This window comes from Rhopilema esculentum, chromosome 13, assembly GCF_057945365.1.
Source record: "Rhopilema esculentum isolate cy_ngs chromosome 13, ASM5794536v1, whole genome shotgun sequence".
NCBI classification, from domain to species: Eukaryota; Metazoa; Cnidaria; class Scyphozoa; order Rhizostomeae; family Rhizostomatidae; genus Rhopilema; species Rhopilema esculentum.
The window spans coordinates 1,949,573-1,977,157 of record NC_142827.1 but is presented as its reverse complement, the minus strand read 5'-3'; the positions used below and the strand labels follow the sequence as shown (position 1 = coordinate 1,977,157).

The 27,585-nt window shown below is 36.5% G+C and overlaps 3 protein-coding genes across 4 annotated transcripts in view; 1 reads left to right on the top strand and 2 right to left on the bottom strand.

The window, feature by feature from the left end:
- Positions 1 to 4,099: 4,099 nt before the first annotated feature.
- On the bottom strand, positions 4,100 to 13,218 carry LOC148958592 (uncharacterized). Its single transcript, XM_089112239.1, has 8 exons — positions 13,064 to 13,218; positions 11,441 to 11,509; positions 8,417 to 8,509; positions 8,072 to 8,135; positions 7,368 to 7,402; positions 6,970 to 7,096; positions 5,063 to 5,206; positions 4,100 to 4,642 (listed from the first exon to the last, which is right to left on the bottom strand). The coding sequence occupies exons 1-8, from the start codon at positions 13,201 to 13,203 to the stop codon at positions 4,562 to 4,564; spliced, it is 753 nt and encodes a 250-aa protein (XP_088968365.1). The 5' UTR covers positions 13,204 to 13,218; the 3' UTR covers positions 4,100 to 4,561.
- LOC135692043 (thioredoxin domain-containing protein 11) overlaps positions 13,125 to 27,585 on the top strand; it is a 25,685-nt gene continuing 11,224 nt past the window's right edge. Inside the window, exons 1-7 of one of the 2 annotated variants that reach the window (XM_065210059.2) lie at positions 13,125 to 13,392; positions 15,298 to 15,514; positions 17,927 to 18,064; positions 18,733 to 18,816; positions 19,714 to 19,804; positions 20,297 to 20,403; positions 21,730 to 21,798. In XM_065210059.2, coding sequence (XP_065066131.2) covers positions 13,205 to 13,392; positions 15,298 to 15,514; positions 17,927 to 18,064; positions 18,733 to 18,816; positions 19,714 to 19,804; positions 20,297 to 20,403; positions 21,730 to 21,798 — 894 coding nt within the window. In that variant the 5' untranslated portion in view covers positions 13,125 to 13,204. The remainder of the gene's footprint in view (positions 13,393 to 15,297; positions 15,515 to 17,926; positions 18,065 to 18,732; positions 18,817 to 19,713; positions 19,805 to 20,296; positions 20,404 to 21,729; positions 21,799 to 27,585) is intronic. The other variant, XM_089112237.1, reaches the window with a different exon arrangement.
- Positions 21,233 to 27,585, bottom strand: part of LOC135692171 (uncharacterized) — a 9,017-nt gene continuing 2,664 nt past the window's right edge. Inside the window, exon 2 of the mRNA XM_065210231.2 lies at positions 21,233 to 26,102. Coding sequence (XP_065066303.2) covers positions 23,675 to 26,059 — 2,385 coding nt within the window. The 5' untranslated portion in view covers positions 26,060 to 26,102 and the 3' untranslated portion in view covers positions 21,233 to 23,674. The remainder of the gene's footprint in view (positions 26,103 to 27,585) is intronic.

Sequence of the window (27,585 nt, the reverse complement as noted above, 5' to 3'; positions counted from 1 at the left end):
GGGTACGTGCCCCCTTTTTTCCAAAATTCTGGTTACCTGCCCCTTTGCAGCTCACCGAGTTGCTGCTTTTGCCAACTGCATAATCAAAAAGTGCCTTTTAATTGCTTAGGTGCTATACGAAATGAGCAAAGAGGTGACCTTTTTGGGCCAAGATCTAAAATTTTTCTTCTCTTTCTACTTTTGGAAACACCAAAAATTAAGGTCCACAAAAGGGTTACCGAAAGGTAGTGGCGATGGAAAATTGGCCATGGGCCTTGAGGCCTAGGGGCCTCTCGATGTTTCTAGTTTGTCAAAGCAATTAGTAAGACATAATTAAATTGTGCAACTTCATAAATGATTGCAAGAAAATGTCTGCAAAAATATTCTCAAATGTTTTGTTAGTTAATCTAAAGGGCATGGTCGCCAGAAATTTTCTGCTCGCTTTGCTCGCAAAGGGCTTCCTCTTTTCGCTATGCCACGGGCCTCCGAAAACCTCTCGGCGGCACTGTTCACAACTAAGTCAGAAAATGATACCTATATCATTGTAACAAGGCTTTATGTGACAGCCATTTTAACCTTTCTAGAACCTCTATTGAGATGCCTCTTAAACATGCTTTTAAACCTTATAGAATGTTTGTAAGGGTGCCCCTTCAAACAGATGTCCCCCATTTTCATAATCCTTCACTCAAGATGTTTTTTGAATCAAGAAGCTTTCATGCAACACGGTATTTCTATTCGAAGCTTTTAACATACCGACTGGTTGGAAATTTGTTCCAGTGGGCCAATTTGCTTGTCCTAGTAGGCCCTTCTGAATCCCCACTAGTAGAAGTCCTTAAGAAATATCCTGAAGACTTGGCTTGAATTTGGCAAGCAGTGCTAGAATGCACGTGTATTTTTATGAGCCAATACTAAAAGCTTCTTAAAGATTTTGAGTGATTTGAGTTTCTTATGAGATCCTTATGGGAACCCTGGTGCAATCGGAAATTTCAAAAGCAAGATTTTGAAGCCTTTTTTAAGCCGAATTGTCTCTCTTCAGAAGTAGCAATAATAGAATGATATGATCCTTTTTTTCTCAAGATCTTTGTCATACAAATGTAGCCAAATATGGATCTCAGTTCCAAACGAAATAAGTACTCCCTATCTTTACAAAAATAAAAAATCTCAAAATTTTCATCGTTCAATTGTATTTGAGACTTTTGCAAGGAATATGCATGCTAACATGAGTTAGCGTTGGTAATTTAAATTAGTCGGCTTTACTTAGCTTCAATATAGCTACAGATTGAACCAACTTTAAATCAAGCCATGTAGATGATCATCAAAACCTCATCAGAACAAATTTTTGTTTTTATGTAAGGTAGGATTAGGTCCAGCCTCCCTTGATGGCTTATATTGGGGTGAAAGAAATTTGCGAATGAAGTTTGACTGTAGTCCTGATTTAAATGTATTTTAACGTGTGTTGCCCCTCATTTCTAAGAATCTTTAGGGCGTAACAACGCAAAATTTCTCTGAGGCGTAGCCCCCAGACCACACGCCCTATTTACCTTAACAGCACCTTCACCTACATCCAGGCTTCATCATTGGCTAAACGACGATTCCCTATCTGTTTCAGCAGCAAACTTTGATACCGCCAAGGTTCCCCGCCGCGACAAGAAGCATCTTCCTCTCACATAAGGTTCCATCCGCATCTGGACATAAATTTTTTGCTTACCTTTGGACATCATCCACTATTTATGCTCTGACGATTGTCGGACGAGAAGCCTAGGGGGGGAGGTAACTCTTATGCATGGGCTCTGACGCAGGTTGGAAAGTGAAATGGCGTGGGGGGGGGGGGGTGCAAAGGGAGATTTTAACAATCATAAAAAAGAATTTTGAAAAAGCTCTACTGTTTTGCAAAAAGGTGAGGGGGGGGCTTCGTCGGAGGCCCTGCTATGTGTAGCTGAACGGGGTCGTGGCGCCCATAGAGGTTGGTTGGAAGTCCTCGAAGTCGCTGAATATGGGTCTCAAAAATGCATTGATTCTCAAAGATTAGCCCTACCTTAACTTTGGGTTTACCAAAAATCTTTCCTGACCAAAGCGTCGCTCTATCGAGTATAAAGTTGAGATATTAACTGGTTTTTAGGAACTGTATAATTATTGCGCTTATTACGTAATGTAACATGTCACTTGTTTGTCGTTTCTTCAGTATCTACCATGCTACCTAGAGGTTGATTTCATCGACCATAAAACTGGGTATTTTTTCTCCAAATCCTGAAATGTTCGTCGACAATAAGAGCGGTGTTTTGTATGGGTGGGCATTTTGCTATATTCCGTGTGGCACGCCATCGCACCCTCATTCTTTGGTTCAAGTCTCTCCCCCCGCCGCCCTTCCCCAGGACGAAAAGCCCCATCCATTTTGCTAGGTTTAAGTTTGCCATTGTTTGATTACCAAATTGTATCAATATTACAATCATAAAACATTATCAAACAATTTCCAGGCTTTTCTGTTTGGTGTTTCACAAAGAGATGACGAAACTGAACATTAAAACAGTTTTGAGCTGTACTGCGCCACTTTGGATAATCGGTTCATTAATATTAGTTTTAATAAGACTATGTTTCGAAGTGGAATGCATTTAGAAACTGAGATCTGAAAGAAGGCTCTGTGAAGCAAAAATTCACCGAAATGCAGCTATAATTCTAAGTTGTCTAAAACTTTCAAGCAAAGAGAATTGTAAAACTTCAATGAGTATTATGATTCCAGAGTCATTATTCAAACTTCATAATTCAGGAAACTCTTCTCGAAATGCTTGAGCTTAATTAACTATGATGAAGGTGACGATACTTAGACTTTTATTATACAGATTTGATGAATTGTACATAATTGGTTGCATTAGAAGAGAGATTTACTAGAACTGTCAGATTACTTGCAATCGATTCCATCTTTTAGAAAGCTAAACTCTGCAATGATTCTTTGTCAACGAACAGAACGAGTCATGAAAAATTCATATAAATTTTAAATTTCCTAGTTCGAGACTGAAGTTACAATATAAGTTGCAGAACATGTAAATAGCCAGACACTCTTGCCAAAACAGGGCCGTCGGAAGCGGGATGGAAGGCTGGGGTGGGGGGGGGGGGGGGGCTGGATTTCCCCAAATAATTGTCAAACAGTATTATATTTCCATCTAGCTACATCTTCATCATGTAACCACAATCACAGACAAAATGTTGAGACAAAATGGAATTTTTGTAATTTGCTACTTTACCTTGCCCCTGTAAATTCGAATCACCCCTTTCCCCCCGAAGCAATGTTGGATTTGTAGTTCTATCATTTCTTCTTCAAAATCATGCATTCAACATTGAATTGTGGGAGAGGGGGGGGAGTTATTTTTTTAAAGGAAAATGAAAATATAAGCTTTCCTTGAAAAGTTTCAACCATTTTGTCCTTAATCTTCATCTGAGTACAGACACTCCGATCTTCTGGGCAAGCGTTTTAGTGCAATAAAAATTTTCATTTCTAAATGGGAGCCTGGGGGCTTCTTTTCTCTTCAACAGAAATACCAAAAGTCAGTTATTTTACAGGGACGCAAAATATCCATAAGGGGGCCCCAAACCCGCTTCAACTGCCCCCAGTTGCCCCCTAAATCTGCCTTCCAAGATGGAGAAGGGTTCATGAATCAACCTTTAAGCCTAGCGCACACTAGCGATTTTTGTCGCCAGCGACGGCGATTTTTGTAGCCAGCGACTAAAAACTGAAAATCGTGTGCGGGGCGCAAAAACAAATTTTCGTTGATCAGCCAATCATAAAGTGTTTTCAAGGCACGTGGAAAGTGTGTTGATTTTTAAGAATATTGACAAGATGGAGGTCACAGGAACATGCTCGTTCTCTTGGACAACGCATAAAGAGGATTTCTAAGTCGATTTGTGGCGCGAGAAACCCTGCTTGTACGCCATATCCTTTCGACAATACGACGATAAGACGGCAAAAGCTGCAGCCGTGGCTGAGCTTGCTGATGCTCTTAGTGCTACGAGCGGGTACTACTGCGACAAAAATCTTCGTCGCTGGCGACAAAAATCGCTAGTGTGCGCTTGGCTTAAATATTACCTTACGTGTTGTGAAGCGTGACAAAAAGGAATAAAGAAGATATCAATAAACAGAAAGTTTTATCGTTACAGAGTTCATTATCAATACATTTTATCAAATCCAAAGATTTACTTTCCTTAAAACTTTATTCACAAACAGCACAAGCTATTCATCATGGATTCTAATGGATGACAAAAAGGTTATTTTAAATGTTTGTTCATACGGGTAACTTCTATCGGAAAATTGTGTTCACCAACTTTACTTAACTGTAAACCGCTTACAGTAAGCGTGGTCTAGCTAGTTTCGCAATTTTTTAAACATAAGACTTTGCAGTTACTTAGACTGTAAATGGCTAATTTCTAATAGCTGAGCTCTTCAGCAAATTGATTTAAATTGGAATACACGAGACATGACTTCAAAGGCAGGCCAGTTGTATTGACGACAAATTAAACGAAGTTCCTTGCAAGTGTTCATTTTCCTTTCAGCCACAAATTATTCGCGTTGACGAGTTCTTAGAAACAAGCCTCACCACCATCGGTAATGTGCAAATGCTCTATTAGCTTCCGCAACCTTGTGAAGTTCAGTTTTCTTCTTGATCACAGTTCCCTGTTTAAAAATGAAAAACAATATTTAGAAAAAGTCTCCAAGGCGCTGAGACGGACTATGGAAGGAAAGCTTTTAGGAGCCCTCTCGGTTGATGGCATGAGTAAATACAGATGTTGGTTCCAGGTTGGTCAAATTAGTAAAAGGGAAAAAAATATTTAGAAAAAGTCTACAAGGCGCTGAGACGGACTATGGAAGGAAAGCTTTTAGGAGCCCTCTCGGTTGATGGCATGAGTAAATATAGATGTTGGTTCCAGGTTGGTCAAATCAGTAAAAGGGAGAAAATATTTATGCTCGGGTATACTAGTCAATTCACTATATCATCAAAGTGGTGCTCTATCAGCTTAGAGATTAGCGGGATAGGGGAGAGGGGGTGGTGGATAAGACGCAAACTTCCCCTGAATACGAACATTTCGAGCCTACCTCGTTGTAATAAGCGTCAATGAATTCTTTGGCAAGTTTGTTATGCATTTTGGCGTCTCTTGGGCCATTCTGTTCACGTGCAGCTGTTATAATCCATTTCATTGCAAGAAACCTCCTGCGACTTTCTGGCAACGGCGTAGGGACCTGAAAAATAATTTGAAAATTACAATAAAGGAAAAAGCAGCCTCATGAGAGTAATGAAAAGTATACCAAACAAATGGCTAGGGATGGGTATCATGCCCCAGAGAATTGGAACATTCGAGGATGAGTGAAATATATGACAAAGAATTTATCCTGACGTAGTTCTAAATAAAGAAATAAAGTAGATGGCTTTGAAAAAAGCAAACATTTAGTAAACTAAAGCTTTTCGTCTGACACTTTTCAGAGTTTAAAACGTCAGAATATAGATCGAAAACTCTACGCTAAGAAATATATATACCCAGTTGTGGATCGAAATGGGCCAATCAGAAACACGAGCACATGGCTGTAAAGGTTGACCAATCAGTGCCGCTTGCCTATTGAGAATGTTACCAATGGAGTCCTAAGGTGAAAACGAACTCCTTTTGTCTATACAGTAGCGGTTTTTTCGTGCTTATGTAGATAGATCAAAACCCATCCCCAAAGAGAACAGCCACCTTGGTCTTGCAAATCTAAAATTACAACTAAAACCTGCGATTATGCTTTCGGGCAGCATTTGCTAGAAAACCCAGATTGTGCAAAAAACTATAATGGCGACATGTTTCGGATTATTGGTAAAGCCCGATCTTCGTTCCACCTAGCAGTTTTAGAATCTAGCATGTCGTTATGAATCTGTGTTGAATGCTCACAAATATGGTACACGGCAAGCCACAAAAATGAAATTTTTTAATACGAAAAAATACTTTGCAATCTGGTATCAGATCTGTGCGTTTCTTTGGTGCTAGACTTTTGGAACAATATTCCAGTAGATACAAAAAGATCATTGTCTGTTATCAGTTTTTGTCGAAAGCTTAAAACGTTTTTAATCAAAAAGAACTATCAAATTTGATTCTGAAGCAAAATTGATTGTTCTGTCACTCATGTAAAAGATCAGTTACATTCAAAACCACCTTAGAAAAGGTGGTGCTCTCTTCTCGATTAGTCCAGCTACTGATAGAGTTCTTCCTAAAGAAACTCCCCTGCAAACAACATCTTACGTAATTGTTATTTTTTGTTTGTTATTATAAGTATTTTATGTAATGCGTGAAAATTATATGTAATTATTTGTAATGTAGTTGTAGTAAGATATTGTATGTAGAGAAATTTTAGAATATAAAACTGAACTGAACTGAACTGAACTGAACTGAACTGAACTGAACTGAACTGAACTGAACTGAACTGAACTGAACTGAAATGAACTGAACTGAACTGAACTGAACTGAACTGGTGTTCATATGTATGAAGAATTGAAAAATGCTTGTTAGATTTTTGACTGAAAATCACAGTTTTTTGCCCCTCCTGTGAAACTTCCTAACTACACCACTGTATATAATTATATCATAGATAAGGTTATTTGCTTTAAGAAACATACAAATAAAGCTAAAGGCAGACTTACGAAAGTAGTTTGTCTGCGAACGAGTATCATTAAACATCAGCGCCGAAAAGGGGGAATGCAAAGCAAGTTTTAAAATATTCCTACTCTGCATTTAGGTCCGAAAATTTTTTTGCTTGTGGTAAAAAGGGACCCAACTACAATTCATGATGGGCCTTGGTGTCCCTTTCTTCAAAGCAATTGTTAGGCCCCGTTAGATGCAAGCTGTGATGCATTATAAGAAAGCTTACAAAAATTCTGATGAGAAATAAGAATATAAATGAACGAGCACTTCCCGAAGTTTCTCACGAGGAGCATATAAAATGAACATCAATAAAAAATTCAATACTTAACAAACCGAGTAATTTTTCCCTCCTTTTTTCATGGTTGTACATCCAATTACAGGCTTCGAATTTTCGACAGCTGTCTTGAATATTTTTAGTGGATCAAGTTCAATTGTCTCTGGATCTGAAGATTTTTGTGCTCTAGGAAAATAAATTTTGATTTTATAAAATTTTACACAAAATTTTATAAATACTATGCTATTGACAATAAATTTAAGTGTCCTTTTAGCATAAGAAACACTAAACATTATCAGACAATGATAAAAGTAGCAAAAATTCTATCAAAAATAATGGACAACATATTTCAGAAAAAAGTATATTTTGATAAATTTTCCATTGGAATGACAGCAACAAATACCCTACTTTTGAAATTCAAGTCAGCTACATGGGATATAAACTATTAAAAGCTTACTTTGAAATTTGAATCTCTTTTACTCTTTCAAATGCCTGTTAATAGAAATTTCTGAACATGAAAAATGTGGTCTAAAAGTTGTCCTGAACTTTGGTGATTGGAAGCAAATAAGTTACATGATTGTTGCCAATAAACACAGAAAATATTACCTAAGATTGTTGAAAAACCACATTCTGGTATTATCGGAACCCACCTAACCCCTAGATTCTACCAAAATAATTTATTTTTAGAAAAATGCTATTGGAACCCAGAACTTATGTAGGAATAAACCTTGATAGCAGAATAATCATGAACCATTATTAACACCTGAATTTGCCTTGAATAAAGGGGTGGCCAAGTAATGCAGCTACCATGGACAATGCTATCAATTGTCTTGATTGAAGAAGATTAAAGGAGTTCAGAAAAGCACTTGATTCTTATTAACTGAAAGAAACAAGACACAATCAAAGTAGTGCCTCCATATTCTAAACACATGTGGGACCAGGGCATGTTCCATAAGGGGCATGATTATTGTCAAGTTCAAAGAAGCACCAGTTGACTTCCTGGGGAGTTCAAGGCTTTCATGAATTGAGTGAAATGTTGGGACACCATACTGTCTATTGTTTGGAAGTGTTAGGTAGGTGCCAGCAAAGGAAGGCACTACTGAATCAATACCAGTAAAATTAGAACATTACTTAGATGGTTTTTATTAATCATTTACTCACCGATTTCATGATATTATTTGCAAGGGCCTTTTTTCCATCCCACATCATACAGTTGACAAATTTGCTAAGAAAAAAAATTTAAAAATTTACAAAAAAATTAAAATAAATGACCTTTCTCAAAATGAAATGTCAAAAAGACCTTTCTAAAAAAGTTCTTGAGAGAACTTGAAGACACTTTTAATCACTAGAAAATTTATACGTTTTCAGAAAGCAAGATTAAGACATTATAACAAGGATTTTTGTGTATGCTCAATAAACTTTATAATACACGAATCTTGGACAAGTGTTTACTTACATTACAAGCAGAATACAATTTTCATCAAATCTCGATTTTTGTGTATTTACCTCACAAGGTCATCATCAAACTCAGAGAGATTGACAAAATGTGAATTTGCAGGCTTTTTTAATTTGGCTGCTTCTTCTTCTGTTACAATTACTCTGCAACAAAAATCCTTAAATCAATGATTAAGTTTCAAGAGACTTTTAAAGGTAAATTTTTGCCATCTTTTCATGAATTTAAAAAGATCATCAAGAGAATACCAAATGGCTTATCAAGGTGTTGTTAATTTTTTTAAGTTTCAAGAGAGTTTTTAGAATATGTTTTCACAATTTTTTATAAATCTAAAAAAATCATCAGGAGAAACAGATAAATTAAAGGGGCTGTGTCGCAAGGGGCATCCTGCATGGCAACACGCCAGGTGAGGGAAGGCTGTTTGGGTGAAACAACCAGGGTTCAATAGGAAAATCAATATACAAATGTTGAAATATAGTAATTGTCCTTTCCATGTTTGACAAATAAACTCATAAAATATAATTTATCAAACATATTGAAGTACCAGAGCACCATCTGCCATTATTCCAATTAGCAAAACTGTGTATTTGGTTTGTTTACAAACCTTGACACGGTCCCTTTAGTTTTATTGAAAATTGTCAGGCATTTCTTTTATAAGTATAAAGAAGCTAGAAAATCCTAGCTACATGTCTGATAAGACGCTAATATCCACATAAAATTTATTTTCATGCCATGATATCTTCGAAGCAGTATGCTACGAAACATTGAAAGAACCTCAAAGCTTGTGAAAAAAAGAGTCAACTTTGTTTGAAAACTGATACCGTTTCTTCAAAGTTTTTATTTTTACAATTACAAATAAAACCGCAACATGGGGGGTAACTTATCAGTTCCTGAAACCTTCACATCCGGTGAAAATGGCATATAATCCGCACAAGTCGACTTTTAACCCGCCTTTACTATTTAATATCACTATTCAGTTAACTCGTTTGAAACATTGAAAAACAATCATAGAATGCTACACTAATAATGAATAACTTGCAGTTCCGTTTAGGGCATCATAGGCATTTCAGTGAATTAGGCCATACAGACAAAGCAGTCTGGACAAAGAAGCCTCAATCTGAAATGAAATTCTAGTTTCACGATATCTGATCTCATTTAGATTGTAGCAATAGCATTGTTTTAACAGAATTTCCATATCAGTTTGTACTTCCAGTCGGTTCTTTGTTCATAACATCGTCACTATTGAGCCATGGGACGACTGTCTGCCCAAGCGGCAGCGCTGGTTGGTAGCAAAAACTCAGACGGCTTAAACTCTCCATTTGTCTCGAAATCAGTGTAATAAAACTCCGATTCAGAGCCCCAAACCATTGAAAAAGTCAATTATGTGTCAAAAATGCAAAATTAGCTCCTTTCACATGCACAAAATAAACATTTGTCCGCAGCATTTTGTTAAAGGTTTCTATTGAGAAACACAATACTTGCTGAGAACATGTCACTTGTGACGTCAAAGATGATCGCCCACTCGTGACGATTTTCGCCTCGAGTCTCAAGTTGTCGGAACAATTGTCGTTTCTCAACTTAAAACGCCTGTATTTCAAAAACGGTAACTGTGATTTAAAAAAATTTTTCGATCCTGGAATTTGCTTGTCACAAACTACCGTTTTAGCCAAACTTATTTTTGCGTGTCAGTTCTCCTTTAAGAATCAGCAAAGAAATCTTAGAAATACTAAATAACAATTCAAAGTAGATTTGCTGATTTATCTTCAACTTTGAAAGCACAACTCTAATGACATTTGCTATCAAACTACCCAGCCATCATCCAGCAACACCACCTTTTGATGGTTCAACTGGTTAACGTGCAAGCACCTCCAGTTGGAAAACAGCCCAGACTGACTGCATCCTAGTCAGAAGCTATTAATCATTTTGATGAGAAAATAATAGTGCTACACTTCCCTAGAAACAAGACCAACAAGCGCAGTCCAATGGATTTTGACACCTGTCTTATGGGTTCAACTTACATGAAAAAGGGCCCCAAACCATAAAAATGCAGCACCTGCAGCCAAAAAAATAAAAAGAGCAGTGTCATGCTTTCAGATAATTGCAGAGTTTGTGACTCAGTCAAAAGAGAAGTTCAATGAGTCTTTCTCATACTTTGGAGAAAAGTAAACATCATAGATGCCATCTACCGCTCCATCACAGATCCAGTCAGGCTTATTAGACACCACATCACAGTACTTGTAATAAACATTTGAGCACTACAAGGTAACCCTCAGTATTTTTTGTTAAAAATACTTCAAGCCAGAAGGAAACCATCTATAAACCTTTTAACATCAACACAAATAATGTATATTTCTTTATATTTATGATAAACATGGATATTAAAAAGGTTTCAACAACCATGTGCAGGTAAGGTATTTTGTATTTGTTTGTATTTGTTTCTACCTAGCATCCCAATGTAGTTTTTAGGACACTAACAAGCTTATGCTTATTGAGCAGTGTCCTGGTCCTTCCTCTCGATGTGACCATACCTCATGATTCCTATGCCTGGAATTACAGAGAGCTGGCGACTCTCCCCACTCTGGGTGAAAGTTTGATCATGCCAGGGACTCGAACCACAGACCCTTTGGTCTGTAGTCAGCGCCTCTAGCAATCCTCGCACGATAGATCATATTCTGAAGCAAACAAGCCTACAGTATGTCATCATATTCACTCAAATGACCACCGTCAACAAACACAATGAAAAACAGTTCCTTCAAGAAAAATGCTAATGAACATTCTAGCAACATGTCAGACTGTACTGCAAAATATTAAAGAAGAAATTATCTGATCAAGCCTTTACTTTAAGCCTTCAACTTGGGGCTAAAAAATGTTAAAACACAATCATCAATAAGTATGCTTTATGTTATCATAGGGCACAAAATCAAGTTTCCCTGGAAGCAGATTGTGCTCAGTAGAAGGCATTTAGACAATCTGGAGAAATGATCCATGTGACAGATCACAAGGTTGGTGTCTTCATGTTTTCAAAGAATATATTTTTATTTGTAAGTATTATAACTTTCTACAAGACATTTTCTTACACTTTTTGCTTTCTTTTTGCTTGAACCTTGGGAACATCTTTTGCTTGAGCTGCTATTGAACTTAAACACCTGAAATAAAAAACATTTTATAAATTAGACTTTGTCTAAAAACTCAAAGTCTTTCATTAATTAATACAATTAAAGTCATTATTTTAGCCACATATTTTCAAAATTATCTTCTTCTCTCAGTATTTATTATTTTTGGAAATGGAATCTCTTTGACACAATTAGCTGTAAGCAACAGTATTTAAGGTGGAAACTAAATATGACATTTTTTTCTGTGCTAACACTTGATAATATTGTACATTTGCCTCATCATGCAAACAAATACTTCATAATTGTATGATAGAAACTATTTATCATCATTTTCATAACCACTGGTTGTCTATAAGTTATACAGTGGCCCAAACATAGGCAGCAAACCCACCCACATTATTTTCCTTCATTATACACCAGTACGCCAAGGAATGCAAATTATGAAATCCACACCGGTAGGCTGGTAAATTTCACTGGTTAGGGATATGTTTAAAAAAGTAGAACAAATTCTTATGGCTTAGGAGTTCTGTAAAAGGTATAGTTTCATCATCTTTTTAAAGGCATTTTTGTTGCGGATATTCTTTAGTTCAATTGGCAAGGAGTTCCAATGCTTAACCCCATCGAATGTCAGGAAGTTTTTTTTGAAACTATGATTTTCCTGTTGATTTGAAACATAAATTTCGCTGTTTCGAGCTTGTATAGAATTTCTAGGTTTAATAACTTGAAACGTTTAAAGATTGGCTCTGTGTGAGCTGTGTAAGAAGCAGCAAAGAAGCAAAATCTATTACTCTGACAGCTTTACGTAGGGTTATTTTCAATGGTTCGAGAGTAGTCTTATTAGCACAGCCCCAGTTAAGAAGTCCATAAAGAGCATGAGATTGAATAAAAGAGTTGTATAGTGTTACAAGGGTGCTTTTTGGTATAAAATGTCTTAATTTATAAAGGATACCAATACTTTTAGATATTTTGGTATTTAATTGGTTTATGTGGTGTTTCCAGTTAAGTTTGTCATCAATTAATACACCAAGGTATTTTGAGGAGGTTTCTTGTTTTAGATTTTCGTCATTTATTTTTAGATTTACAATTCTATTATTTTTACGAGGTCTTATTATGAGAAAATTTGATTTAGCTACATTGAGTGATAACTTATTAGCTAGAAGCCATTCAGAAACATTTTTCATTTCATAATTGACTGTTTGTTCAAATGTATCTAGGCTTTTATCAGCAAATAAAATATTTGTGTCATCAGCAAAGAGACGAAAATCAAGGACTTCGGAGGAGTTGTAAATATCATTAATGTAAAGCAAGAAGAGGAGGGGGCCTAATATGCTTCCTTGAGGGACACCACAATTAATTTTCAATTCTGTAGAGTTCTCACCATTCACAGTAACAATTTGAGTTCTATTATCTAAGTACGATTTAAACCAGCTGTGACCTACACCCCTAATTCCATAGTGCTCTAATTTACTGGAACTGCTTTGGACAAATTTTTGCGGCGTCAGGAATCAGGATCTAAACACAGATTTGTATCATTTTCGATTTAAAAAAGGAGAAAATGTGGAAAAATAGAAGCTGTATAAAACTAACCTGCATCCATGTTTGCTTGGTAAGAGTAATCGACTTGTCAATCTAACAACATTTAGTGTAGCCATGATAGCAATATTCATGTGAATTGGAAGGTCTGTTTCCACACCCTCGATTTCAACCTGAGAAGGAGGCGGGGCCATAATGACTTCACCTTGGAAGCAACACGACATTGATGCTAAGTCGCGATGTAGCCTGGAAGTTAGAGGAGAAATGTTGGACCCTTGTGAGAGAGTGGTGCCCAGATTTATTGTTTGCATCATGAGACATCCGTGTGTATTTGGATTTATTTTTGGTTTTTGCACTGTGATGTTTTGGTGGACCTGCTCTCGGTAAAATATTTCTAACTAATAATTTGTAACTGAAAGTGTGATGATCCATTATTTACTTTTGGTGCACAGGTGTTAGTATCTCAGACCACTGCCTATTCACTAGCAAGGAAAATACAAATAGTACAATGCTTTTGCCATAATGAATACCTTATATTTCAAAGCTGAAATTTTGTAAGAATATCTACCAATTGTTCATGATCTCTTGAATATTATACAATATTTTGCAGTAGTGGAGGCTGGCACGCAAAATAATATGAATCTAGTAAAGAAAAATTGTGAGCAAAGCAAACCAGTTTGTGATAGGATAGTGTAGGGGCGTGGCCTCTGGAGGGCTTTTTGTTTTTAGCTAACATCACCAAATTGTCTTTGAATGGCAGATTTTTAATACCTTGATTTGCTTTTTATTGTTTTGTACTGTTAAAATTGCTGCTGGGGTTAAATAGTCATGCAGTATTACATCTGGAGTACTGCAAATGAAGATTACTGTTGTATTTTTACTGAAATAGAAACAACTTTACATCATGATGAGCCTCAAACTGTAGTGCTCCTGGGTATAAGCCATGTAAACCTCATGCAGGATATTGGCTAGTAAATTATGAAGATGTGCTAAAGGTTCTGCATCTTAATGCTAATGCCAAAAGCTGTCTGTTACACCAAAAGCTGCATGATACAATGCATAACAGAAACTATTAATCATATTTATCAGCGATGGTTATTTAAAAGTCAGGGATAATTCATGTGCTGGTCCAAGCACAGGCAGAAAACCCACCCACCTTTAGGCCAACACAGTATTTTTTCTTCATTTTAAGATAGGACACCAAGGAATTTATGAAGTCCATACCAGATATCTCTGGCATAAGTTACATGGATTCCACCCTGGGCAGTACTGGATGAATGTACTTTGGTGTACTTTGTAATTTCCAGTACTTTGGTGTACTTAACAAAGGGACTTTGGTGTACTTAGATTGAGTGCCATATCAGAAACCTTTCTCTTAGCTTGCCAGGTATTGCCAGCCCATTTCTTAGTGCAGCCTACAGTTTTGACAACATGAGGTTTTCTCTGTTTCTGTACAAATAAGCCTGCTTTGTGTGATAAAGTGGCTTGCTTATTTTTTGGCATTTTTGACAGGCATCTTTGCTTTTGAAAAGAAATATTTTTCGTGCAAATTGTTTATGCATTATCTTTCATTGTCTGTGTAAATTTCCTGTAAGTTTTGGTTAATACCATGCAAGAAAGTAATTCTACAACTTGTTTGCACAAGGAGATAGCACAGTTTTATAGTTTTGTGTGCACCAAGAAGATAATTTGCTATTGTTATTGGTATTTGTTATTGGCAAAGTGAATAGATCTGTTTCTAAACTGATGCTCGTTAGCATGAAGTAGATTCAAGCAATGTTGAAGCATTGTGCATTTTTAGATTTATTTACAATACACAGTACTTGATCAGATGATATACATAACAAACCTAGTAGTCCATCATAGGACCATCATTTGTTGCACCTTTGACTGTTATCTCTACATTGATATGCATCTTAACTTCATTGTGAACAAAAGATCTCAAATCTCAAAGCTCAAAGCTCAAGAATCAAGAATCTCAAAGCTTAAGAATTCATAGTCATCTCCATTTCTTGATATGATCGTGAAGTTTGATAATTGAAACTGAAGTCAGGAAGATTCGTCATCTAAAGCATAATGACAAAGGCAGTCCCCAGTGTTTTTGGGCATTCATTTATTAAAAAGACAGGCTGAAAATAGTTCAACTCAATGTTTTGTAATCAATGAGCTAATGTGAATTGAACAGTTATTTTTCTGTTAAAATCACAACCAAATTACACAAAACAAAATATGCTCTTAGCTTTGTTGGAAGGCAAGCATGATTTTCTTGATCTCTGTTTTCATTTCAGTGTTACATTAGCAACAAGGAATTTTCCAATAAATCAGATGCAAATGTTTCCAGTTGGTAGTTATGTGCAAGACATTTATGATGGCTCACTTGATTCATTAGGCAACATTCTAAAAACCACTGATCTGAGGTTTGTGGTATACTATGCACCATGGTGTGCTCAGTCCAGAAAAATAGTGCCTCAAATGGGTCAAGCTGCAAAATTTCTTAGTCAAACTGTAAGTATCATTTTATAATCAAATTAGTGCTTAACATAGGATATGATTTCTGAATTTGATATAATAGTTATCTGTTAAATTATCTTTGAATGTTATCTATAAGTCTTGTCTGTATGTATTTTATCAGCAAGGCAGTGTTTTGAGGATAATGTCTTGTGTTAGCATTAACACTTTGTTGTGGTTTATAGGCAGTGTTATGACAGTAAAATTATCCTCACAGGAAAAGGTGGTATTAGAGATAGTGGGCTAAAGTATTGCACAGGCTGAGACAGAAATGGCAGCACTGTGGCAAAATTCTTTTGCAAACCAAAATTCAAATGGCAACAGAAAGTTTCATAAAAGTTATAAGATGACTTTTTAGTTAGAATATATTGGAAAATTTAACAAGGTTTGATGCTAAAAGTAGCAAATGCAAGAATATTCTTAATTTTGTCTAGGTATTTCTAAACAATATCAACATTTGCAAAAACACCAAAATTGAGCTATGATGATCAAAGTACCTGTGAAACACATGCAATCAAAAACTTTGTCTTTGCACCAATTTGCGATATCTTATAAAAATTAACTTGGGGAAACTTACTTTATGGTTTGGTGTCTAGAACTGTTCATTTTCCTTACTGTTATTGGAGAATATGCTAAACTTTTTGGTCGGAAATTTTTGGAGCTGCACTGGGCCTAATGGCAGCAGCTGCTTTGTGATAAATTCCATCAGAATTCAATCAATGAAATGTGTCACAAATCATCAAGCCCATCTTTTCCAACCAATTGCGATGCTGGTAAGGGAACAAATAATGCTCCAAATTGCTTGAATCAACTTTTTATCTTCTCAATGAATAAAAAGTCCTAAATTCCTGCGATAAACAGGTACACTTAAGTGCCTCAATAGCTGCAAAAGAGTCAACATAATAAAGTGCTAGAAAATATGTCACTTTCCACCAAATACAAGGCCACCAGTTTGGCACTCCCAGTCCTGGTAATATTAGGCGTGCGATCGTACGCACACACCTCCACACACACCTAGAACTCCCGAGGCGTGCTTTCTATCGCACGCCCAGTTCCACGTTTTGATTTACTATTCTTTTTCTCTTTTGTTTTTTTCTTTTTTTCTTGTTTATTTTCTCTGAAATAATTTTTAATTTCTTTTGTGTGGGTTATATTGATGGCATTCCCGGAGGCATTTTAACTTTTTAATTCGTTTCCATTAGGCCCGGTTTCCATTACTCCGTTTTTCCATTACTCCGTTATTGTATGTCTCCGTTCTCTCTCTGCGTTCTTTTCTTATTTTCTTGAACACATTGCCCCGGGCCACTCTGTTTTGGTCAAAACAATAACGTGGGTGTTTCAATTACTCCATATTTGTCTGTTATCATATCCTTAGCTTGAGCTCTTTTTGAAACTGAGATTGAATGACTCCGTTTTTGAATGCCTCTGTCTTCGCTGTTCCCAATATAACGACGCATATTCAAATGATTCTGTTCTCGGATGACTCCACTTTAAACCGCGTTTTTGAATAACTTCGGTTTGGTATCTGATGACACCGTTTTTGGGCGTATTAATGAAACTCAAATTCTAAAACAGATTCACTTGAATCTGTTCTCATACGGAAACAGAGTAATGGCAACAGAGCCTAAACTTGTATCCTTTTTGTTAAATTATTTTGTTTTCAAGAAACTTCTTCTAAAATTCCATGAAACCTTTTTGGTTTTACGAAAACCTCATACGCTTTTTCAAGCAGTGGTACACACATTCTAATTCAATAAAAATTGTAAGGTCTCTATTTTATTGATCGCACGCCATTGCACGCCTAAACTTTTCAAGGCCTGCAATTACCAGCACACCGCCAAATTTCAGATTACCAGGACTGCACTCCAATGACTAAATGTGATCTTGCAAATGTCTTTCTGAACCTATAATGTAGCAATTAACAGAACCTGTTACTAAACATTTTGATAAAGTTTTAGCAACTCTCACAAAGGTTTCAAAGCTGTGAGACTGTCCAATAAGAAATCGATATTGTTTACTTTTAAGAAAAATAACATTTTTCAATTTTAAAATTAAAAGAGTTGCCAATGGTTTGAAGTTTGGTTTAATTGGTTTTTAACTATAAAAAGATGCCTGTTTGATTAACAAAAATGGTTTGAATCTTGATCACCATGTTGTTTGCAACAACGAAGTTGCCATTGCTGATTTGTCAAACCTGTGCAGTACTTTTGCTCACTAAGAGTAGAAATAATGATACTGCAAATATGTAAAACACAATTGTTGGTAATTAGTTAGAAACAAGCCTGTTTGCCCAGTGTCCACAGACCTTTGACTTTTTTGGCCACTAAATCCATCAAGCACAGATTGTCACTTACAATGTACTGCTTGCATATCCTAAATCTTACCTTATTTCTTGTCCTCTTCATACAGGTTGATTTCATTGCAATCAATTGCTGGGTTGGAAGCTGCAAACAAAATTTCTCACTTCATGAATTCCCAAAGTTCTTTGCATACCATACTAATTATCCACCAGTTGAATTTCTGGAGCCTCCTGACGCATGGAGAATTGTAAGTGTTTTTGCTGGTATCTTATTTTCCTTTCTGCATTAATCTTAGATCTTAGATGTGACTGGTGGCATAATTGATAATGTTATCTTCAAAATGTAATTGCAATTTTCGTATGACATACATTATAGATGAGAAAGGGGTGTTTTCTGACCCAACAGAATGAATCTTATTGTAAATTAAGTATTTACAAATGTTCCCTGTGTGAAGTTGAAAAACCTGCTCTGACCGGGCTGTCAGGCTTTACACCAAGATTGTCAGTTTTCTGTAATTCTAAGTGTAATAATGCCAAGGTAATCACACAGAGAAAAAAGGTTGGGCACAAATGTCACTTCAATATGCCAAAAAAATTTCATTGAATGCTTGGTATTAGGTTACATATTATGAGGATGTTATTAATTGTATGGCTTGGAATTCCAAGGAAATATTTTAATGAGTATTTCCACTTAAAAAGGTAGCAAATGACTGAATGTCAACAGGAGGATGTCAGACTTACAGGCTATTTGCCCCTCCTCTTTACCTTCTCCCACAATGACTACAAAATCCACAGTGCTGTTCCCATATCAAAACATTCCCTTATTTGTTATTTGTATGCCAATAAATCTGTCTGATTCTTGCTGTGTTTTATTCTATGTATGGGATTTTAACTTATTGTATCATTCCCATTGTAGGTGAATTTTCTTCAGAGTATTCAAAGGCCATTTCATTACATTGGAAATGAACAAAAATTACAAGAAATTTTATCATCCAATGAGGTGAGAATATTTCACTTTCAACCATGTCAAAGGATTTTTTTCATGATTTCAGGATAAACATGAATCATGATTTCAAAACTTTGCATGAGCAAAGATCTTTAATTGTATATTAAAAAGTGGCATTTGTCTTATAAAAAACCCACATGAATGTGAAAAATGCTGAAAAATAGAATAAAAGTAAGTATTGCTCAGTTTTGAATTAAACCTTTATAATTGTAGTGCCATATTTTGTTTTGGAGAGATAAAGCATGTGCTAAATTGTGACTATTCACACAGTTTAGGCGTGACCATGGCTTAATGTTATAAATGAAGATCCCTTTTTATTGAGTTTTATCCACTCCAATTATTGTGCTCAGTAAGTTCTTCTGATGTCTAAAGGAATCCATGAATTTCAACATATATTATAAATGTGTCCTTAAGTGATATCTTGATATCAAGTTGTGTATTTTTCATGTGTCTTCAAGTTTAGAAAGCTACTCCACCCAAGGATGTAGTGGATGCAAAAATTTAGGGGTACTTACCATGGGTCTTGCCTGAATATTGTTGCTTCGTTGAGATAGAACTGCAATAAAGTTACCTGATTGGGGGGCTGCAGCTTTCCCAGCCCATATATCCCTTACGCTTATGGAAACAACAGGTTGTTTTTATTGTTTCTTTGGTGACACTTCCTAAAACATACAATTTAGCACTTTTCCTTGTAAAAAAGAAAGTTTCTGCAATCAAAAAAAAAACCTGCAGCAAATATATCCATTGTTTTGCCTGTGAATTATTTCAAGCATGCATTGCTGGCCTTTTGTCGCTGTTACAAATTACTTCAAAGGTCCTTGAAAATAAATGCTTGTGGGGTTAACGAGCTTTTTTACAATATATTTATACTTTATATTTTTCTTTAAACAGGCAATAATCATTGGTTATTTCAACATGGATAGTAAAAAAAACAAACGATTTCATGTATTTTTAGAGTTGTGTGTTGCAAGTGTCAGTAAAGGTATCCATTTTTAATATTTTCTCTTTTGACCTTACACCTTTTCTGTTACACAATCCATTTTGTAAATGAATGAAATCAAAATGAGATGCAATGTTAAATGTGTATTTTATAGTGTTTAAGTTCATGAGAAATATATGCTTTCCATCAAATGCTTTCCATTGAACTTCTCATCTTCCGTCCATAGTTAGTCTGTAAACCGGGCTTGGATGGTTGTTATATAGTACTTGGGCCTGACTGGTATTAATTGGGTTTAGGGAGAAAACCACATAAATTATTGAATATTTTCTGATGGTTGGCGTTTGTGGCTCGAATGTTTTCACATTTCTGTGCATCTATTACATCAGATCATGTTTTAGATTATTTTTTGTTCACAAGCAACCTTGCTTTTCAGCAAACGGTAGTCCCAATTTATCCTAATCGTAGACTCAAAACTCTCTAAACCTGCCTCAGATTCTTATATTTGTTTTTCATTGCATTTTCGTTTTATCGTAGATTCAAAAACATTATTTGGAATCGTCACAAACAGCAGAGTAGCAGCACTAGTTGGTTTCGAAAAACAAGGACAAATCGTTTTGCACCAAATTTTAGGACAGCGGAATGTAAGATCATGTCTGGTATTTCAATTATGTAATAATTCGTCCCTAGTCCCTTAGGTCTTCTTAAATAGCAGCGAGTTATGGCAAATACTTGTTTTATGCATGGTTCATCTGCTCCACGTGATCAGTCTCAGGTCCACAAATACAACAGCATCGCAAAAGTTATGATTTGGCTTGTATGGGTAAATCATTTTATCATGACTCGATGTCTATAAAATTTGAGGGGAGATTCCACCAAATTTTGAAAAATGACTAAGCACACACTGGAACCAAAGAACAATGTACTGTTAGATTTAAATTCTTAAATAATTTTCTGTTGGTGTGTTATAGAGTAAGCTAAGAAAATAAATGCATGAATAAAGAGTAATTCACTAATTAAGGTGAGATATAGTTTATGACTGCCCAAAGCTAACTCGATCTTGTAGGTCTAAAAAACCGTTAAAAAAGTGATTCTGCCATCGGACAATATCTTTTAGATAATCCAGATTGTGCAAAACTCTACAATGACGACATGTTTCAGATTATTGGCACAGCCAGATCGTCTTTTCATCTAGCTTTTTTTTGGAGTCGATCTACATACAAACGAAAAAGCCGCCATTGTGTAGACCGAAGGACTTCGTTTTCTCACTTGGACTCCATTGCTAGTTTTTCTTTAGGCACGCGGCACTGATTGGTCAACTTTACCGGTCTTGTGCTTGCGTTTTTCTGATTGGCCTATTTCGATCCATAACTGGGTATATATTTTTCATTGTGTTCTTTTGGACTCTTATTCTGACGTTTTATGCTCTTAAGAGTTTCAGACGAAAAAGCTTTTAGCCAATATGTTGTAAAATGTTTGCTTTTTTCAAAGCCATTTTCAAATTTTGTACCACTGGAAATTGTTCAGAATTATTTCTGAATGGTGCAATAGTTATCCTAAGTTTGGTACCCAGATTGTGTCAGAGAAAAGGATCGCAATTTTATCCCAAGTTTATTGATACACCTTCCTTTCTTTATTGCATTCTGTACAGTAATGTCATAGAAATCTGAAGCTATGACTGATCAGAAGTTGCCTGGCATTGACAATTATTTGTCGAATGATTTTCCTCGCATTATTCAGGGGCGTCGGAGCCGGGGGGGGGCTAATTATCAAATAGTTGTAAAACTGTAGTATATTTCCTTTACAACAGTGTATTGAAGGAAGGGAATACAATGGGCAGCCCCCCTCTCAAAATGAATTCCGTTCCGACGGCACTTATATTCTAAAACCAGTGAATAAAACTAGTTTCATTTTCAAAATGAAATATTCTTTCATCTTACTAAAATTTCTTTCATATATATCTATTTTAGTTTTTTCCAAGCAATTTGAATTTCACCGTTGAAACGATTTTCTCTTGGATCTCCAAGCACCATATCGAGGTGAGCTCAATTATAATTCATTTTAAATGAATTGCGATACTCTTTGTGCTGGTGACCTTAGCCATCTTCTGACAAGTTAATAAATATTTCTTCGAAATGAAAGGAATGAAAGGTATTAGCAACGCTAGATGCGCTGAATTTCTTCAAGTCATTTCTTCCTGCTGTTTCGCGATACTCTCAGAAAAGGAACATTCTATTTACAATAAAGGCCTTTTTTAAAATAACTATTTTAATATTCCTAATGATTTATAAATATTATCACTTGACTTTTCAATAACCAAGAATTTTATGAGACAGGAAGATTATCAAAACAAACTGCCCCTGCCTCGTGGTTGCTTATTCAAATGCAGAAATTGACACATATTTCTCGGTAATTAAAATTATTTCATGCAGGTGCCATTTTCGACCAAATTGAGACTCTCCTCGTTATTCGATACAACGTATTTTTTACCGGTATCAAGAGCTTCTATTTCAATAAAAATAATATCCTTTTCTATTTATCTTTCTATTCATAAAAGATCGAAGCGCTGAACTTTCCCGTCGTAATTTACTGAGTTTCCAATTAAGTTATGTTTTGTGATCCTTCTAGATCCCATTCAAGCTCCCATTCTTAAAAACAACGTGCATTTAATTTAAAATTCATAAAATACTGAGAAGTTAAAACAACTTCCATTGATTGTCAGAAGTTAAATAATTAAAAATTAATTTTTAAATCCTGCAATGTCAAGCTGCCCTCTACTTGATGTTTCCCCCCTTCCTTAATGAAGTGTTTGTAATTAATTTGTCTAAACGCATCTTAAATTTGTGACCAATATAGGGTGGGAATTGTAAAATGGAATCATTTGACCAATAATTGTAAATCAAAATGTGAAACAATTTGTTTGGAGCTGGCTGTTGCTAAATGCAGATGTTCGCTAGAAGAAACTTCAATCTAAGATTTAACTACACTTGATGTTTTCTTTTCCAATAGATATCTCTTAAAATATTGTCTGGCCCTTCCCATCACGAAAGGCTCTTGTTAATGGTCTTTCCTTCTAAACAATCCTATCTTTGCTGTAGGCTATTGCGGTTTCCCAGACCTTTGATACCCTGTAGCTACAGTTTCATAGACTCCAAAATAAGAGCCACAAATTATGCTGTTTTAAAGGAACTAATTCAGTGGGCCTACTTTGTTTTGTCTGTCGATAAGATTGACAGATAAGATGGAAGATTCCTTTGTACAGAACAGGAATTTCGAGGATTTTTCTCAGGAATGGCATAGCAAAGATACACTTAAGAACAAAGTTTTATTAATATAAGTTGAATCTACATAGGTTGACCCTAAAAACAATATTAATAAAATGTTATACGGGAAAGAGTTAGCTACGCCACTTTCATTAGCTGCTAAACCGCATTTTATGATTATTTTCTAAAGGTGATCCCCTTGCCGGATTCTTCGTCTGGTTTCTTTGATTAACAACCAAATAAATGTTAATAAAAATGATTCTAGCTATGTATCAATGTGTGTTTCACCTTTTTCTTATAACGTTAAGTCTAGGTTTGAAATAGTCAATATCCTGTTATTAGACGGGCTAATAAACAAACTTTAAAGTCAAGAAAATTAAAGATGGTTGCCTACAGAATCAAGGTATCTTGAAAATTTACCCTAAAAAATCGTCTAAATGTAACTACAAAAATTCCAGAACTAGATGGTGTACATCTCCGGTGTACAACTCGGTTTTCTATGGAAGGCGTACAGCCTATTAAGACTCATTGTCAGATACAATTTGTAGCAAGTATAAATATGCTTCGAAGTTGAAGCTGACGTCACAATGGCTGGGCCTTGATTGCGTCAGAACAAGTTCAGCGGGTAAACTGCATAGGCCAATAGTGTATCTCAGTTGGTCGCTGTAGCTTGAAACCCTTCAGAGTTGTTTCTAACGTCATTTTCTTGGTTATCCCGAATAACAGTTTTTCTGCATTTCATGTTTATGTTATTCCTGATCATATTGGCCTTTGTCAGCTGTGCATACTCGTTGGGGTACAGATCACTGGCAAGTTTTAAAATCGTGCGAAGCCTTCTCGGACAGAGCTGTTCTGTTTCAGTGTTATTTCCACGATACTTTCTAACCCCACCAGCAACTCTGCATTTCATTAGCTCCTCCCTAGTGTAACAATGATCCATAAGCCGGTATATGAACGACATACAGTTCTTGCTACCATGGTAGATTTTCTGGACAACTGATAGATCGATTTCTGCAATCAACGGAAGACAGCCCATCAATGCCAATGATTGATTCAAAACCCGTTCCATGGATTTCCTTGGTGCATCTTTGTCATTGTTTTGGTCAGAAGGAGTGACAACCAGAACTTGGACGATTTCAGACGACACACACATCGTACTTAGCGTCAGGTGATTGACGTTTGACATCATCTTTTTATTGTCAGTTGACTCTGCTTGCTTTCCAACCTCGTGTTTCATATTGTCAAACTCTTTGCCATTCACTGTAAAGGTACCCCCGTCACCCTTGCCACTTCCAGTTGTAAGTGTACGAGCAAGCCATGGTGTAGGTTCAAGACTTTCTCTCTTGCGAGAATTAGGGCTTTTGAAACCATCTGTGAGACTGTCCTCTTTCCAAGGCTGTTCATGAAAGATATAGGTGATCCCCTGCTCGCCAAGAACAGTGTCGCTTTTCACATCACTCGGCTCCACCGTTTTGCCGCTTTGTGAATACACATTAGCTGGTGCATAATATTTTTGTGGAATCAAAGCGTTGTTCGTTTTAAATAGATCAACCATTGATGGCCTACTGTCCCGCTTAAGGCTTCTTTGCGACTCTGTGCTGCTTCTTCCCATGGTAAACTCAGAGGAACTAGCTGCGTGTGACGTTTCTTCTACGTCACCGTCAAGCTGTTCAGTACGACGGTACTGTGGCTCATCATTTTGAAAACATTCACCAGTCGCTAAAGCTGAGTTTTGCTTTCCAGTGGCGGGTTCTTGCAAAACTTGCACTCTGCCTGGCGAAGGAGGATTCACAACAAAATTTTCTTCCAAGCTGGTGGAATAAGGGCCGTTTGGTCGACGATCAATCTCTCCACTGAAAGAGTCTCGGGACATTACTGTGGGGTCATGGCTTCTGTACCTCTCAGTTGAAGGTTGCCTTTCTTGTTGCCTTGTATCCATGCCTTCACTTCGAACTGAGTAATAAGACGATATTCTTGGCTGTAATTCTTCATTCCCACGTGTCGCCTCATTCCGATGTCTTATCCCGTTCTCAGAAGAGACCACGTCTCCTCCAAGGTAGCTGTCAGCAAGCCTTGGTGACAAGTCTTGCTTTAAATGATACCTCGGCCTCTTTTCAGACGCATGTGGCTCGTAATTGGCTCTGCTTCTATCGGAGTCAGAAATCCCCCCACGTGGTCTTTTTCTTCCAGAATATAGCATGTCATCATTCCTCCCATAGTGTGAATCTCTTTCCTTTGCAGTCAATGCACGAACGGTCTTTCTCAAAAGATTCACCATAGCATCAAGTTTTGTCACCATTGTATCCTGATTGCGTAGCATTTGTTTGAGGAGACTGGTGCTCTCCGGCTGATGCGGACTAGATACGCGTCTGCTATTTGGTCTTGTGTCATTTTTCTCTGTAGTCAGGTAATGATGATTTGAAAAATCGTTATCTTGATGACGGGCATGGTGTTTCTTGCCTGATTTCTTGTGTTTTCCTCGTCTGTTTCGTGATATTTTATATGCCAAGGTGTCTCTTTTTGATCTAACATCTTCTCGCCCCCACCCTTGCTCCCTGTCAAGTGACCCATCGCTTGCACTTCCCTCTGAGTCAGAATCAGCAGAGCTCAACGAATCGTTATCCTCTGACAAACTTTCATCCGAGTAAAAATAGTCTTTTTGCGTTTCGTACATACTTCTTTCCCTTTCCAACGACCTTCTGTCTTCACACATTCTCCTATCCCGTGACCGTTTTCGGTGTCCTTTGTCAAAACGACTTGATCGTCTACGACTATTCAACCTATTTTTGCCTTCGCGCCCTTGGATTAGCAAATCGGACTCTCGACGCTGACCGGACCGGTTAGAAATTCCAACACCGTTTTCCTGTTTTTCACCCCCATACTTAGTGCGTTGTTTTGCTTTGTCATGCACAATTTGTATGTCTTTGTTGTGCGTTTCTTCAGCCTTCATCTTTCTTGTGGTGAAACTGGTGGCTTCGACTGCTGCTGGTTGATTTTCTGGATCCTGATTGTACTCCACCAATTGTTCGTCTGACATAACTTCGATTTAGGCAGCTTCCTCTATTGGCATATCTTCAAAGCTAAAGAATAAAGACAATCACCCGTACAATTCATGTTTGCATGTCATCAAAAATTTGCAATTAAAATAGAGAACAACGTTACTTTGCTTGGTGTTCAGATTGATGAAAATTTAAGGTTTGACGCTCATATCGATAAGATCTGCAAAAAAGCAGCTAAACAGTAAAATTCTTGAAAAAGATAAGTAAGATTTATGGGCGACAGAGGAAAAAAGATAATTACGAATTTATTTATACTATGTCTCTTCGATTATTGTCAATTGATATGGATGCTATGTGGTAAAGGAAGTCAGCATAAGCAAGAGAAAATTAACGAGAGGGCATTAAAGCTAGCCTATTCGGACTATTCATCTTCTTACAAAGATTTACTTGCTAACTCAAAAGAAACTACCATACATGTCCAATCAGTTAGAATTTTAGCGCTCGAAGTTTATAAAACACTTAACAACCTTAATCCTGTTTTCATGAAAGACTATTTTCTACCCAAAACAACAGGTCATAACCTTCGACTCAAAAACCCCCTTGACATTCCAAAAGCCAGAACTACCAATAATGGTATCAGATCATTAAGTTTTCATGGGCCTAAAATCTGGAATACATTTCCGGAATCAATAAAGACAGCACAAAATACTAGACAATTTAAGAATTTGATCAAAACTTGGTTCCTTGAAAACAAGTGCGCATGCTCATTTTGCAGTAAATGAATTGTCTTATGCAATCTTTGAAATTGCTTCATGTTAGTCTTAATTAGTGTATATTCACTATTGTAAAAACTAACATTAAATAATTTACGATACAAATACAAATCATTTAAAGAGGGTCTTTTATAGAGGGTCCAAATGCTGAAGGCCGCGCGTAAAAAAAGGGTCCAGGCCGTGAAACCGCAAACCTATAATAGGCCCCCTGTCTTCCAGCATAAGCGTCAAATAAATCGTTTTTATACAAGACTGTTATCAACTTAGCCTTTAGGGCGACCAACCCTAGTCAGCTTTTTTTTAAAAGGAAGCATGGCCACTAAAAAGAAATTTTGCAACGGTATCAAACTGATATTTATACGATTATTTGTGCTTTTATACAGACAATACAACGGATATTGAATTCATTTTTACTTTTATTTAATGCCTAGTGGATCTCACTTTTATATAAGTGGAGCTTAAGGTGCTAGGATGTGAAATAAATACATTCTAAATCGGATGTATTTATTAACTTGTTTGGTCCATATCTTTTAATGAAATTTCCTTGTTATCCTCGTTTTCCTATTATTGACATATTTTTCGTTCTCGTTGTTTTAAAATTAAGACAGAGTCAGAGAACTGTTTAGTGACAAACGCCATGCCAAGGGGGGGGGGGTTGGGTCATATTGTCCCCGCGCCTTTAGGTCGGAGATTTTTCAACTATTACTACACTATAGCCCCACCACTTTGAAGTTGAAGGCGTGGCCTCTGTTGAAGCATTCATTTTTTGGCATTTTCTAAAATCATAATTC

Bases quoted from the DNA above. Each gene is read 5' to 3' on its own strand.
- LOC148958592 (XM_089112239.1), bottom strand. From the start codon at position 13,203: ATGGCCCCGCCTCCTTCTCAGGTTGAAATCGAGGGTGTGGAAACAGAC. The intron at 8,510-11,440 runs GTAAGAAAATGT...TTTTTGTTGCAG, and splicing joins GCAAAAAGAAAGCAAAAAGT to AGTAATTGTAACAGAAGAAG. The intron at 4,643-5,062 runs GTAGGCTCGAAA...ATTTTTAAACAG, and splicing joins TTGACGCTTATTACAACGAG to GGAACTGTGATCAAGAAGAA.